The sequence below is a fragment of the Pezoporus flaviventris genome, unplaced genomic scaffold (genome assembly GCF_033815535.1).
Source record: "Pezoporus flaviventris isolate CSIRO_AGI_PZ_B2104156 unplaced genomic scaffold, CSIRO_AGI_Pfla_v1 ptg000030l, whole genome shotgun sequence".
NCBI lineage: Eukaryota > Metazoa > Chordata > Aves > Psittaciformes > Psittacidae > Pezoporus > Pezoporus flaviventris.
The window spans coordinates 5,139,086-5,153,016 of NW_026892578.1; the positions used below are offsets into that span (position 1 = coordinate 5,139,086).

The 13,931-nt window shown below is 44.3% G+C and overlaps 1 protein-coding gene across 1 annotated transcript; it reads left to right on the plus strand.

Moving 5' to 3' along the window:
- Window positions 1-629: 629 nt before the first annotated feature.
- Window positions 630-12,292, plus strand: RGN (regucalcin). Its single transcript, XM_061459783.1, has 6 exons — window positions 630-826; window positions 4,093-4,275; window positions 5,103-5,318; window positions 6,769-6,900; window positions 11,007-11,161; window positions 11,928-12,292. The coding sequence occupies exons 1-6, from the start codon at window positions 646-648 to the stop codon at window positions 11,976-11,978; spliced, it is 918 nt and encodes a 305-aa protein (XP_061315767.1). The 5' UTR covers window positions 630-645; the 3' UTR covers window positions 11,979-12,292.
- Window positions 12,293-13,931: the final 1,639 nt, after the last annotated feature.

Genomic DNA, 13,931 nt, shown 5'->3' on the forward strand with positions numbered 1-13,931 from the left:
ATAAGAGCGGCGGCGGCTGTCGGGGGCCTTTGGCTGCGCTCCCCGAATCAGGTAAGGCAGGCGGGGAAGGCGTGCGTGTGGTGCTCTGTTGCCACTGCTTCATTGTCTCCTGCGTGTGGATACACTGAGGGGTGTGTGTGGTTAAATCACACCGCCCCACGCCGCGGCAGAGGTGCGCCGGAGCAGCCCGGAGTGCAGGGGCGGGACTGCCGGCTGACGGGCCTTCCCCCGCCGGGCCCGGCGCCCCCAGTTGGGATTTGTGTCTGTTTTATTACCCAAACACCCCTTGTTTTGCATTATTGTTTGCAACCTTCGCCGTGATGCATTACAATCCGCTCCACACCGCCGCGCGGGGTGCCCGGCTGGGTGCCCCGCCGGATGCAGGCGCTCTCTGCCGCCGGGCCGGGCCGGGCCGGGCCGCGCTGCGCTCCCCGCAGCGGCGGGGAGGGGAGCGCACGTTGTTGGACATGTGAAAGTCGTTCAGTAGCACGAAGCGGGCCATCGGCGCAGGCAGCACGGATAAGCTCTGTCGCTGTGTGCAGGTGAAGCCTCGCTATGCTTGAAGCACGGCTCTGAACACTGATTTTCAGCACCCAGAAGTGGATTTCATATGCTCTTGCTGTTGGCAGAGGCATGTAAAATGGAATGGTTTTCTCTACAGGCATGTCAGCCGTTAAGATTGAGTGCGTAGCCAGCGAGGGCTACAGGATTGGGGAGTCGCCCGTCTGGGATGAGAAGGAAAGCGCGCTCCTCTGCGTGGACATCACGGGTAGAAAGGTGTGCCGCTGGAGCTCGGTCACCAAGCAGGTGCAGGCCATCTCTGTGGGTAAGGAATGGCTCAAAAATCCTCTGCTCATCACAACAGTTGTGTCTTCTGCCTTGGTCCTCTGTCCCTGCCCAATGTGGCCAGGGTACCTGTTGGTGATGCATCTGCATTCCTCAAAAGCCGCTCAACTTATAGAGATCTTTCCCTAAAACCTGACTTTCCTAGGCCAAGGAGGACACCGGGACTTGTGCTGTGCGCAGACAGTAGATACTGGCCAGACAGTCCTGAGCACCCCTCTTACGATTCTGGGCTAATGTTTGATCAACTTCTCTTTCCTGTGACTTGTTCACAATCTCTTTCGTTCAAAGAATCATAGAATGGTTTGGGTTGAAAGGGACCTTAAAGATCATAGAATTCCACCTCCCTTCCATGGGCAGGGACACCTTCCACTAGACCAGGTTGCTCAAAGCCCCATCCAGCCTGGCCTTGAACACTGTCAGTGATGGGGCAGCCACAGCTTCTCTGGACAACCTGCTCCAGTGTCTCACCACCTTCATAGTAAAGAATTTCTTCCTAATATCTAATCTAAATCGTCCTGCATTGTCCCAGAGAGAAAGTTCTGCTCTTGATATTTGGGGGGGGGTGGGGGGGTGGGGGGGTGGGTGTTACAGAAGGAGCAATGCCCATAATGTTTTCTTTATTGGAAGAAAAATTCCTGTACCTGTTTAAGAAGACATTTTTGTAAGGTAACAGTGTCACCACCTAGAGCCTCGATAGTTGAAGTATTTAGTCAAGAAAGGAAGAAATGTGCTAATTCTTGTGAAGAGTTGCAGATGTACTTTTCTGTGTAATAATGTACTTAATTGTCTTTCAGAAGCCAGATCCTTAAATGTTTTAAGTACTTGTATTTATGACTTTCTCATGTTCAGTAACACTTGGTGAAAATCACTTTTTCTCACCTATAAGCTGTTCGCATCATTCCCAATGAATTGAATGGGACTTACCTGCCTTTCGCATTACTGTAGTTACCAGTTTTAAGATGGAAGAAGGCTCGATACTAAGTCTGGAAGCATTCCTTCCCAGACTTAGTTCTTCTTACCTTAGCTGAGGAGGGGTGCTTCTCTCTGCCTCCCCCTACCCAACTTGGACCTACTCTCAAAGGTGTAATCTTTTACATGTGGCCTCATTGGAGGTGTAGAAGGGGTAGTAGCTGAAGTAGTTTGTTTTTTTTTTTCTACTTCCTTCTGTTTCCTCTGTTTTGTAACAAAATAGTTTTAGTTAATGGCTGTGCCTTTGGGAGTACCATGATTAAAAGAAAAAAAAACCAAACCCAACCAGCAAACACCCAAAGAGTATCATGTGATTTAAATAGCGGGTTGATGTCCAAAGTGGCAGCTGAGGGGGAAATTACTCATTACTGAAGTTTATAGAGAATTGCAACAACCCCACACTTAGCAGCAACTTCAAATGCCCTTTTCAGCTTCACAGGGAAAACACCACTACATGCGTAATTGTGCCTGGGGTGGGGGGAACTTTACGGTCAATTTTCTGTTTGGCATAAGATGGTGTTGCAAATAAATTGGTTCCTGTGGATGCTGCTTAATGAAGCCCTCTGGGGTGGCTGCAGATTGAGCTGTGTGCAAGGCCAATACGCTCACTTCTGCAGTGAACAGTGGGGTGGGTGGCTGTGTCCATCTCACTAGGCTTATACTCCCCTTTCCACTGGGAGGCTTTGTCGGGAGCTATGGGGCTGTTCTTGTGGCTGAAGGGGCACCTGTGCCTACCTCCAGGGACAGGCAGGTAGGGGTGTACAGGCTGCTGTGCTTAGGGCTGCTCCCCCAGGTTGGAAGGGAGGGAGGCCCTGGGGGCTGCCTGGGTGGAAGGGCTCATGTGAGCTATAGCCCAGGGGGTGTTTCACCGGGAGAGCAAATGGAGAGCTGCATACCAAGGAGAGGTGTTCCTATGCTCTCCCAGCAAAGCCCCTGCTGCTAGTGCAGGCAGAAAAGTGCTTTTACCGGCAATTGGAAAAGCAGCAAAATTAATTCCTTTGGTGGGTGCCACAAAGGGCTGAAGGGACTCTGCCAGCCTCTCTGTGTTGGCACAGTAAGGAGAAGTGGCACCTGTTTGCCCACTGTAGGTAAGCCCAGACCAACACCTAGAGGTGGCGCACCTCTAGGTGAAAGAGTCGCTAGAGTCGAGCTTGCAATTAGGTGTGCATCTCCGGTGTTGGGGGCAAATAGCATTTGGTTTGCTTGCATGGTGGTACCGCTGCCGGGACTGCAAAGGGAAGGAGCATCCTGAGCCAAGAGCAAGCAGCCAGAAAGGAGCAGCTCCTCTTGGCAACAGGGATGGCTGGTGATGTTTATAAGTGTTTGGGAAGCTATTACCTAATTATACCTCTGCAAAGCTATAAATACATGAAATGTTTTATTTTTAAATTAAAAAGTTGCCAATTAGTCCCATGTGTATTAAATGCTATGCCAGACTTTATTGCCCTGTTTAATGTTGTTATTCCTTATGTTGCGCCTGATTGCAGGTTTTTACAGAAATGTTATCCACACTCATTTTGCTGCTTTTTCACTAATTCCTTTATAATAACCTGCAGTTGAGGTCTTACTGCATAATAACGCAAATGAGTGTAAAATAACCATGGAGCATTTATTAACTTTTGGTTTTGCTTTGACTCGTGGAAAGCTCTGCCACTCCTGGGTGTGTTTCTGGTGCTGCTGGCAGCGTGTCTGAACTGCACAGCAGCGTGGTGCAGAGGGGTGGCTCTCCTGTCCAGTGTGACCTGTCCCAATGCAGAGATACTCTCTGTCTCCATGAGTTACAGCTCAATGCTGCTGTAGAGCTGATTTACTCAGGAGCTGTGCTAAAGAAACACAGTTGCTCCAGTGCTCTTGTGGCAATTGATTTTTCCCTTGAGAAAGGGGGAGCCCAGGCAGTAAGCTGCTGTAAAAAGCTTACATGCCTGTATCTTTTTATTGAATTATTTACTTATTTCTTAAAGCACCTCAGAACCAGGTGCTGGTAATGATTATTGCTCCTGGTTGCTATGGTAGTACTCAAGTTCCTGGAGTCTGTGTGTCCCAGACTGGTGATTTTTCTTCATAGTGACTTTCTGTATGCATTAAGTATGCCCTCTTCACATGGAAGAATCTATTTCTGTGCATTTACACACCAGTTTTGTTGGTAGAAAAGGAGTTTGTTTCTCTTGCCTGTGGTCATACTGAGTCTAGTGTAACTAGACTGGCATGTCTGAAGTGGACAGAAAACAAATGCCTCTTCATAGCACATCCCTCTTTTCCATTTCACCCTGTTTCTAGATGCTCCCGTGAGCTCTGTGGCTCTCCGGAAATCTGGGGGTTATGTCATCACTCTGGGAACAAGATTTGCTGCTTTGAAATGGAATGAGCAGCTGGTAACCACCATTACTCACGTGGACAAGGATAAACCAAACAACCGATTCAATGATGGGAAAGTAGATCCTGCAGGGAGGTATTTTGCAGGTAAGCTGCAGGTGGTTCTTTCCTTCTGCTGCGCTGTGAGGTTTTGGTGATGAATCACCAAACAGCAATCACTTTTGGATGCAGTAAGTGTTGATTCATAGTTAAATGGTGGAGGTGGATTTTTTGTTGTTGCTGTCTTCAAGCAGAGTTTATTCCATTTACATGGGGATAATCCAGGTGACATCTAATCAAGGGGACACCATCTAATCAGGGGGTGGGCCTGGATGATCTCCAGGGGAGCCCACCAGCCTCAGCTGTCCTGTGATCCTGTCCTCCTGTTTTGTAAAACACCATTGCGTCTATCTGCCATGTAATTGGGTCCCCAGACTTACCTTAACTTGCATTTCCCCAAACTCTAAGAGCCAGTCTTAGCTGCCAACTTTGAGCCATAAAGATGAGATTTGTTTTTTGGAGACGCTTTGGTAAGACTCATTCTGAGGGAGGAGGAAATGTTTTTCCCAGTTTCTGTTAAACAAGATGTGGAGATTTGTGGGAAGTTAAATGCTGACCACGCCTTTCTTAATATTTGAATGACTGAATAAGGCATTTTGCAGGAATCGTGCTGCACACCGTTTCTGCCACAGTTCAACAGAAAAACAAAGGCTGTGTTTCTATATCTTCTGCTGAAAGCAAGCGCTTTTGAAACCTACCTTTCTCTTTTGCTTTTACTCAGTTTCTTCCCCAAATTTCTGAAGCCCCACACTGCTCCCTTCTACATGGGCAATGTGGTCATTGTCATAGCAAGGGGCTGCCACCAAACCCAAACTTGCTTTCACTCTGAACTTATTTCATTCTAAACCTGCTCTCTCCCCTTTGGCTCTGCACAGGGACAATGGCTGAGGAGATTCGTCCTGCTGTGCTGGAAAGACACCAGGGCTCTCTGTATTCCCTCCTCTCTGATCTCACAGTGGTGAAGCACTTTGATCAGGTGGACATTTCTAATGGGCTGGACTGGTCGCTGGATCACAAAACCTTCTTTTACATTGACAGCTTGTCCTACTCAGTGGATGCCTTTGATTATGACCTCCAAACTGGAAAAATTGGTATGAATTGTTGCATTCTACAATAATTGTTTGCACCTAATGATGGGGATGTTTGTTTGCATTCTGGTTATGATGCAGAGATGATCAGAGCTTTGGGAGTGCTCCTACAGAAACCTCTTTAGAACAAAGCAACAGAAGTCATATTAACATCCATCTGAGCCTGAGTAAGGTCAAACTAATCAGATGCTGTTGGTAATATTATAAAGTATATAAATTGTGTGGCAGAGTTTGAGCAGTAATGTGGACTGCTGTTATTAAACAAGATGCATATCTGATCTTCTTGTTTAAAAAAGGCAGTGTTTCTTATATGGCTAGGTTTCTGTGGCTCCGTGCTTCTTATTACTGACAGCATAGGCAAAGTATCAGAATGCTTGTAGTCCTGTGCAGAACCTTTGCTAGCTTCTCTGGAGGTTTTTTCCACCCTGTTTTGTTTTTTTTTTAATATAAGCTCTTAAACGAAGATTCTGCAGATAGAGCCAAACAGCAACTCAAAACTTCTTCATTTATTTGAGACAAAACAACCCTTTAAGGGCTTCTACAAGCTTGGGCTAATAGTTTGCTATTGAGTACATGGACTGCAGTATTTTGCTTTAAAAGAACCCAGTCAATTTGATATTTAGCTTTGAAACAGTGAATTTAAAGTCATACTGGGTGTAGCATCTTGTCCTAGTGTCTCTGCTATAGCTTCCAACTGGATTTTCCTTTAGGAAACAGGGCGGTTCTTCTCTCTCTCACCCCCGCTCATTCACTCCCTTTCTGTGGGCAGTCTGAGAATCCCCAGGAGGCAAAGGAAACTCATTAAAAATATTTCTGCATGTGAGAAACATTGAAGTTGTCAGAGCATAAAATAAACAATGTTGGGAAATTGGTTTTCATTTTCTTTAATAACAGTGGATAAAAGTCCAGGTAAGAGTTGTTTGGGTCTCGCTTGACAGTATGCCTTTGAAGTTGATGCTTTTTCTAACTCTGTGTTTATATAAACTCTCAGTTTATATATCTTAAGGTCAGTTTTGTGTTGGAACAGTGATTATTGGCACGTTCCAGCAATCTGTTTGAAAAGTCTCCAGTTTTCTGACTGGAAGTGGCCCATACTTGTAATGATCCAAACTGCTATTAGAACAAGTAATTAATTTTCTGAATATATATATATATATAACATTAATGTATTCAGTTCTTCATTTAGTATTAAAAGTAGGGAGCATGAGTGCTGCACTAGAAAGGAATACCAAAAAACAAAGATTATACTTCCAATGGGAAGAAACTGATCCACAGGCTTTCATGCCAAGAAACAACTGGCTCAGGGAAACAAACAGGGCAGCAGACACAATCTGTTTCTTTCATATGAAAAAGCACAGCTTTTGAAACTCACAGGATAATTAACTGCTGGGCTGCAGTTTTGATAAAAGTTTTAACAACTGTCTCAGTTGTGTTGGTTTTTTCGACCCTGCAGGCAACCGTAGGAGTATATACAAACTGGAAAAAGAGGAGAGCATTCCTGATGGGATGTGCATTGATACAGAAGACAAACTCTGGGTAGCTTGTTATGATGGGGGGAGAGTGATTCGTCTTGATCCTGAGACAGGTAAATCCTTGCAAAGGGTGGGCTGGAATTCTGTATGAGAGAAAAAGAGAAACAAGCACAAAGAATAAGAGGTGTTTTTTTTCCCCTCACAGAAATGGTATATTAAACAGATTAATGTCCCTGTTCTCAAAAGTTAGCTTTGTAAATAAGACTCCTTAGTTCTAGCCTCTGTTGTGTTGGAAAAGGTAAAGTTGATGAGGAGATTATTATTATGCTTGTGAATTGTTTGAGTTAGCATCCTCTTACAGCTTCCAAGCTTAAGGTTTACCTCATTGATAAATTATGTGGAAGAAAATTAGTGAGCCATGAAAAAGCAAAGATGACTTAAACCATTTTTTGGCTTCTTTCTTCAGCATAGCGTATTATTTTGGGCAGCCTACTGAGATTAATACAAGTCCCATGAGACACTGATACCAGCAATGTTGGTTTATTGTTGAAAATTATTTGCACAATGAACTCTGCAACTGAGATGATAAAAAAAATGTTTAATGAATTCCACAGCATTTTACCATTCCCACAGTAGTGTCTTGGGTGTGCCCATTGTCTGAGCCTGTCATTCATTGCTGCCCTCATTTGGGCTTTGGTGGTCTGCCAGGCATGATTTAGTCTGGGTCAAAAACACGTGAGCCTCTCTGATTCACCGTTTCTACTTTTTTCCTCCCTCGCCTTCACCTTCTTCCTTTTTTCACTTGTTTTCCTTTTTGTCCTCCCTTTTGGAAGTATTTTCTTAAATGAAAGCTAAAGAGAATAGTGTTCATAAGCAAAAGTCAGAGAGAGACTAAGAATATTGACAGCAGAGTATATATCCCTAATGCATTCCCAGTTTGTTACTGTGTTCAGAGCAGAGTCTTTAGGAGCTGAATGTGGTTTGGATGTACCAGTAGGTGCCAGTGATTTTCTCTTCCCATGTAGAACACCCAGCACCTGCAGCAAACATTACCAAAAACATTAGCAAGAAGTTTCTCAGGTTAAGTGTCCATGTCAAAAAGAGCCTTCTTTGTGAATATCTCATGCTTATCTGCCTCTCCACAGGGACAGTAATATGTAAAATCTGCAAATTGCTGAATTCTGAGTGAATTGAAGCTGTTTAGGGAGATAACCCAGACAGGTTTGAAGAGAGCTCCATGAAAGCCTCTCTTTTAATGCACAATAGCTATTAAGTATGACTTGAATGACTGTCAGACAGTTGCAGTTACATCCACTGATAAAAAGTTGATCTAAAGCATGGAGGGGTTTTCAGGTTTCACTGATAGCAAAGCTTAGACTGTGTTTTTAGGAGGATGGGTAAGGAAACTTGTTTGTTTTGCATCTTTTCTAATAGAAGGTTTTGAGTTTCAGGGTGAAGCAGCTTTTCAGGTCTAAGCTTCTTTAGCCCAGACAGCTGCTGCCTTGAGATTTAGGATGTGCTACAGGGAAAGACTGTGATGACTGATCCAACTGGGTTTGCAAAGGGCTGCAAAGGGATGTCTAACTTGTATATTGCCAAGTCTTGTCATACCTTCTGGTCATGTAGTGACCTAGTTTTGTGTAGTCTTGTCTTATTATTAGGAATTAAATATTTGACAGCTCTTCCTAATGAATGTATTCTTATGTCCTTTGATTGTATAGGGTCTAAAAGATTCGCTGAGTTTCTCCCTTCTAGGTACCAGGCCTAGACGAATACTTCAGGTAGATTTTGGAGCGTCCAGGTGCAGATTTTCTTGTACTTCAGGAGACAATGCTCATCTCAGATCTTTGTAAACAATATCTTCCAGGCTGCTACACTGAGACCACTCTGCAAGTGCAGTCAAGGTGTCTCCGCTTGTCTTTGGGGCTCATGCCTCTTCTCCTGCAATGCATATTTTTTGCCTTTGAATACCCTTCACACTCATTTTCTCCCAGACTTGGTTTCAGCCAGTTTCTAGGGTGGCCTCTGGAGCATTTTGTATGCAATCATGTAACCCATGCAACCATGTTATGCTTCAATTGACAGCTGACTGGATAACAACAAAGTGTTGGTTGAGCAAGTTGTCAGGAGCCTTGTCTTGGGACTCATATTGGTCCTTGTCACTCCCAGGCAACAGACAGAACTACTTCTTTCCCAGTTTTTCTAGATATTTTGAAAAATCTGCTCTTCTCAGGGAAAAAAAAAAGCAGTCAACCAGACAGGCAAATGATCTCTGGCAACCTAAATGCTCTTACAAAGTGGGTTTGATTTTTACTTTGGCCACTGTGGGTCTAGAAGTGTGCCAAATAAGCTTATTGCACAGCATCAGGAATCCAAGACTGCTCAAACTTTCCAGGTTTTTTCACCCCTCCTTACTTGCTATTTTCTTATATTTATTTTCGGCTTAAAACAGAGTTGTAAAGTACCAAGACCTCATCAGAGTTGCTGATGAAGCCAAGAGAATCCTGCACATCCCTCTGTTGTGTATTCTACGTGTACTGGTTACATCAGTACTAGCAAGTAAAATGGATCAGGCAATGTCCGTTAGTCCTGCGCCATACAGCATATGATGAGGGATGTTTTACAAGGGCGTGTAGTAATAGGACAAGGGGGAATGACTTTAAAATAGAACAGGGTAGAATTTAGATGAGATATTAGGAAGAAATTCTTCACTATGAGAGCGGTGAGGCACTGGCACAGGTTGCCCAGAGAAGTTGTGCGTGGTGTATGCTTCATCCCTGGCAGTGCTCAAGGCCAGGTTGGATGGGGGTTGAAGCAGCCTGGTCTAGTGGAAAGTGTCCTTGCCTGTGGCAGGGGGTTGGAACTGGGTAGTCTTTAAGGTCTCTTCCAACCCACACCATTCTGTGATTCTATATTGTAGCTTATTTTGGACAGCCAGGCTGTCTTCCCACACCAAAGCAGAGACCAAACAGCCTCTGGGGAGCACTATATCCATCTAGGCAGGCCAAAAGTGTGCCAGGACTGCACCAACAGCTTAAATGTGGCCTTGATTTTACCTGTGCTTATGACCCACTTAGTGTTGTGGTACATGTGAAGCTGCTTAGTCTGTGCTTTTGTCAGGTAATTGCAGCACTGCTACATCATCGCAAGGGAGAAAAGTGCAGCTTGGTGGTGAGGCAGAAGGGTTGATAAACACCTCCTGGGAAATGGTGGCCCCACTCTGAAGCTGACCAAAAACTTCTGACAGGTGTTAAGTGGGCCAAACTTTCCACTTTTTCTTTTCCCTTGTAGGATTCCTGACATCAAAGTTACTCTCCTGCTATTGCAACTCATCGCTAAACAGTTATTTACTGTAAGGGGACCGGGCCTTTACACATGCAGTTGTGGGGCAGGGAAGATACGTGTTTTGTAAGAAGAAACTATTCTATGACAGCCTTCTGGTTAAGGCTGGGCCAGTCCATTTACTACTGTCATTATGCTGGTAGCTGTTTGTTAGTATAATAAATGAGTAATATCATTTAGGCAGGGGGGGTTGGAAGTAGATGATCTTAAGGTCCTTTCCAAGCCTAACTGTTCTATGATTCTATGATAGCACTAGTTTCTTCCAAGCTTCAGACTTGTCCCATGATCCCTATTTTATTCAAGCTTGTTTTGAAAGGCTATTGAAATTTCAGGAAAAACTTCAAGGAATTAATCTTCCTTAACTGCAGGCAGTAGAGGTGTAGCACGAGGTACGCCTCAATAGAGCTGCATGAGGTCTGTCTGCTCCAGGCTTCCTTTGTAGTTATAAGTAGAAAAGTCATCAGCTCTAGGGCATGATTCATGTGACCTGTTGTAGGGAGGAATTATATCTCATTTCCATTGACTGCATGGGCAGCCGAGATGATGAGCTGAGATAAACATCTGTGCTGTGGCTGTTAGCATTTACTTAGGGGACAAGCTGAGACTGGGGGGAAGGAAGATCTGTTTGTAATAAGTGAGACTGAAACTTGTCAAATGATACGTCGTCAACAACAGAAAATCCACTTCTGTGGTGAACAGAAGCCTGGTTTCTCCTGTCACGGTGCTCATCAGTGTGCTGAAATGCAGCATAGGACCTGCTCCTGCCCTGGTACCTGCTTTTGTGGAACACCTGGCTCCATGCTGGTTATTCGCATAATTTGCTTAAGTTTCTTGTCCTAAGCTGACGAATGGGAGCACAATGCATTGTTTTCTTCAGGAAAAAGACTGCAGACAGTGAAACTTCCTGTTGACAAGACAACTTCCTGCTGTTTCGGAGGAAAGGATTATTCAGAAATGTATGTGACTTCTGCCAGTGACGGGATGGATAAAGAGTGGCTTTCACGGCAGCCGCAGGCTGGTGGGATTTTCAAGGTGAATGATACTTTTTCCTGTTATTTTAGAAGGCCATTTTTTCCTTCCTGCATTTTTCAGGTAGCAACCCAGTTGGAGTGGTGGGAAGCAGGAAAAGGGGTGGTCATTGGAACTTAATTCACATATGTTAAGCTACTGTTTGCATTTTTGGTTCCTGTTGCAGGACAAAGAAGTTAAATGTACTTGGAGATTTGAAATACTTCTGGGTTTTGTAATGTTGTGACATTTGTAACAACGCTGATACTGCAATTTTTTTATGCTGTCACCTCTTTCTCGTTCTCCCCTTCCCAATACAGTTTGGGTTTTCTATTTATTATGGAAAGAATGTGTAAATACTCTGTGTCTCAATCAATGGCAGATAAAAGTATCTGCTATTATTTACCTTCTAGTTAGTTATAACTAAGTTATCTCTTTACAAATTTGTCAGCTTGGGATTTGTTTGAAATCTGTAACCTGCTCTTCTGTATGTGTCCATACTGAAGGCTATATTGCAAACTGCAGAATTAAGGCTTAGTGGTATCTTGAAAGAGGCTTTTGGGGACTGGACTCTGGTCTGTGATTGTTGAGCTTCACAGAAAGAGCACAGGTTGCACAGGCTGAAGTTCCTGGCTGTGATGAGCTGCTGTGTACAAAATACAGTAGGACATCGAGTTGGAGGACAGAGTCCTTTTCTAAATTAGAGCATGTCTAGTTGTGAAAGAAAAGCAAGTGTCTGATAGTGGTGAATTGTTGCACTGATCTTGTTTTTTTCTCTCTGTTTTAATAGATAACAGGGCTAGGGGTGAAAGGAGTCCCGCCGTTTCCGTTTGCAGGTTAAATATACACTCTTCAGGACGGATGGAGAGGACTGATTTAAGCAAGAGAAGTGGGAAGGTCTTATTCTAAACTCCAAGTATTCTGGTTCAGCATCTTCTGCTTTGAAACCACAACACAATTATAATATCAGGAAAGGTTTAAAAACTACTGAAATACATAGAATATTTTAAAACTGATCTCCCCCTTGCCCTTAAACTCTATTACTTTTAATATCTGATGGTGCTTTTTCTGTTGTGTTAAAAAGATTCTCACCCTAATAAATTACTGAATATTGTAACTTTCTTTTATGATTAAATAATGTTTTCATATGTTTTATTTTTCTTGTTTATTCTCTTGTCTCCTAAGTTCCTTATAAAATGTCCATTTGTGGTCTTACCACTACTTTAACAAGAACTTCATTTGTTCCATGATGTTCTCAGCAACTCAAACACTAATACCTATTGCTGTGCATCTACAGCTTTCTTTTCACATTACCTTTTTAAGGCCTCAGGTGTGGTTGTGTTTAAATTAACTCTGATGGGCTGGAGCCGATCATCGTCTCTCCCCCAGTGCATGTCACTATGTTGTTCATTTTGTTAAATATAAACCCAGACTTTTGGGATGAAGAACCGTATCTTTACGCATCCTCTGAAGATCTCAGCCTGTTCTGGCTTGATCCATGATGACAGGAAGGTGTCAGGTGTTCTTGGCCATTTGTGTTTAGAAGAAAACACTACTTGCACATACCTCTCACTGAACAATATTCCCCAGAGCAAAAGGGGGCTGCATGCCCAAATGACAACTGCTTCAATGTATGTGTTTGAAAGGGAAGTTCTGTTGTAGTTTCTTCACAGCATCTGTTGCAAATGGTAAGATTATTCACTGGTTTGGTTTTTTGCTGGTAACTTCAGGCCTCTATGTGCTGAAACAACTGTGATGTAGCTCAGCTGGTTTTTAAACTGCAGATTTTGCTGCTGTCGTGTTACACATTCCCATATTTGTGCACCTCCACCTGCAGGTGGTATAGCTATCCATCCCACCCTCCTGTGTGTAGGTAACCCACCAGGTGAGTGCCAAGAGAGCCTGTGGCTGTGCGTCTTCTCTGCAGGTAGCTCCAAGACTTGGTACATCATGGTTTTCTGCTACGTCTCCAGAAGCCTGTGGGAGTTAGTTTCTCTCTGTGGGATCTGCTTGTGTCTGCTATGCCTCCTGAGCATTGCCTCTGCACCACAGCGTTACACTGAGGCTGTGGTGCCGCTTTGAATTGAGGGTTCAAACCTAACTTTGTGCAAGTCACCATTTTTCCTCTTTAAAGCATGTAGAGGTTTGTGGCCAAGTGCAAGGTCCTACACCTGGGCTGGGGCAATGCCAAGCACAAATACAGGCTGGGTGGAGAAGGGATTCAGAGTAGCCCCGAGGAGAAGGAGTTGGGGTGTTGAATGAGAAGGTCAACATGGCAATGTGCACTTGCAGCCCAGCAAGCCAACTGTATCCGGGGCTGCAGCAAAAGAACTGTAATCAGGAGGTTGAGGGAGGTCTTGTGAGACCCCACCTGCAGTACTGCATCCAGCTCTGTGGCCCCCAACATAAGAAGGATGTGGACCTGCTTGACTGAGTCCTGAGGAAGGCATGAAGATGATCCAAAGCCTGGAGCACCTCTCCTATGAAGAGAGACAGAGAGTTGGGTTTGTTCAGCCTGGAGAAGAGAATTCTCTGGAGATACTTTATAGCAGCCTTTCGGTGCCTAAAGGAGAACTGTAAGAAATCTGGAGAGGGACTTTTTACAAGGGCATGTAGTGACAGGACAAGGGGGAATGGCTTTGAATTGGCAGCAGATTTAGATTAGATATTAAGGCACGAACGGGTTGCCCAGAGAAGTTATGGCTGTCCCCATTGCTGGCAGTGTGTGTCTTTGTGCCTGTGAGCATGGGAGCAGGTACAGTAAGCTTCTGCAGACACTTGACAAGTAAATACC

Excerpts from the sequence above, each read along its gene's own strand:
- RGN (XM_061459783.1), top strand. The coding sequence starts at position 646 with ATGGTTTTCTCTACAGGCATGTCAGCCGTTAAGATTGAGTGCGTAGCC. Across the intron at positions 4,276-5,102 it reads TGCAGGGAGGTATTTTGCAG|GGACAATGGCTGAGGAGATT; the intron begins GTAAGCTGCAGG and ends GGCTCTGCACAG. Across the intron at positions 5,319-6,768 it reads CCTCCAAACTGGAAAAATTG|GCAACCGTAGGAGTATATAC; the intron begins GTATGAATTGTT and ends TCGACCCTGCAG.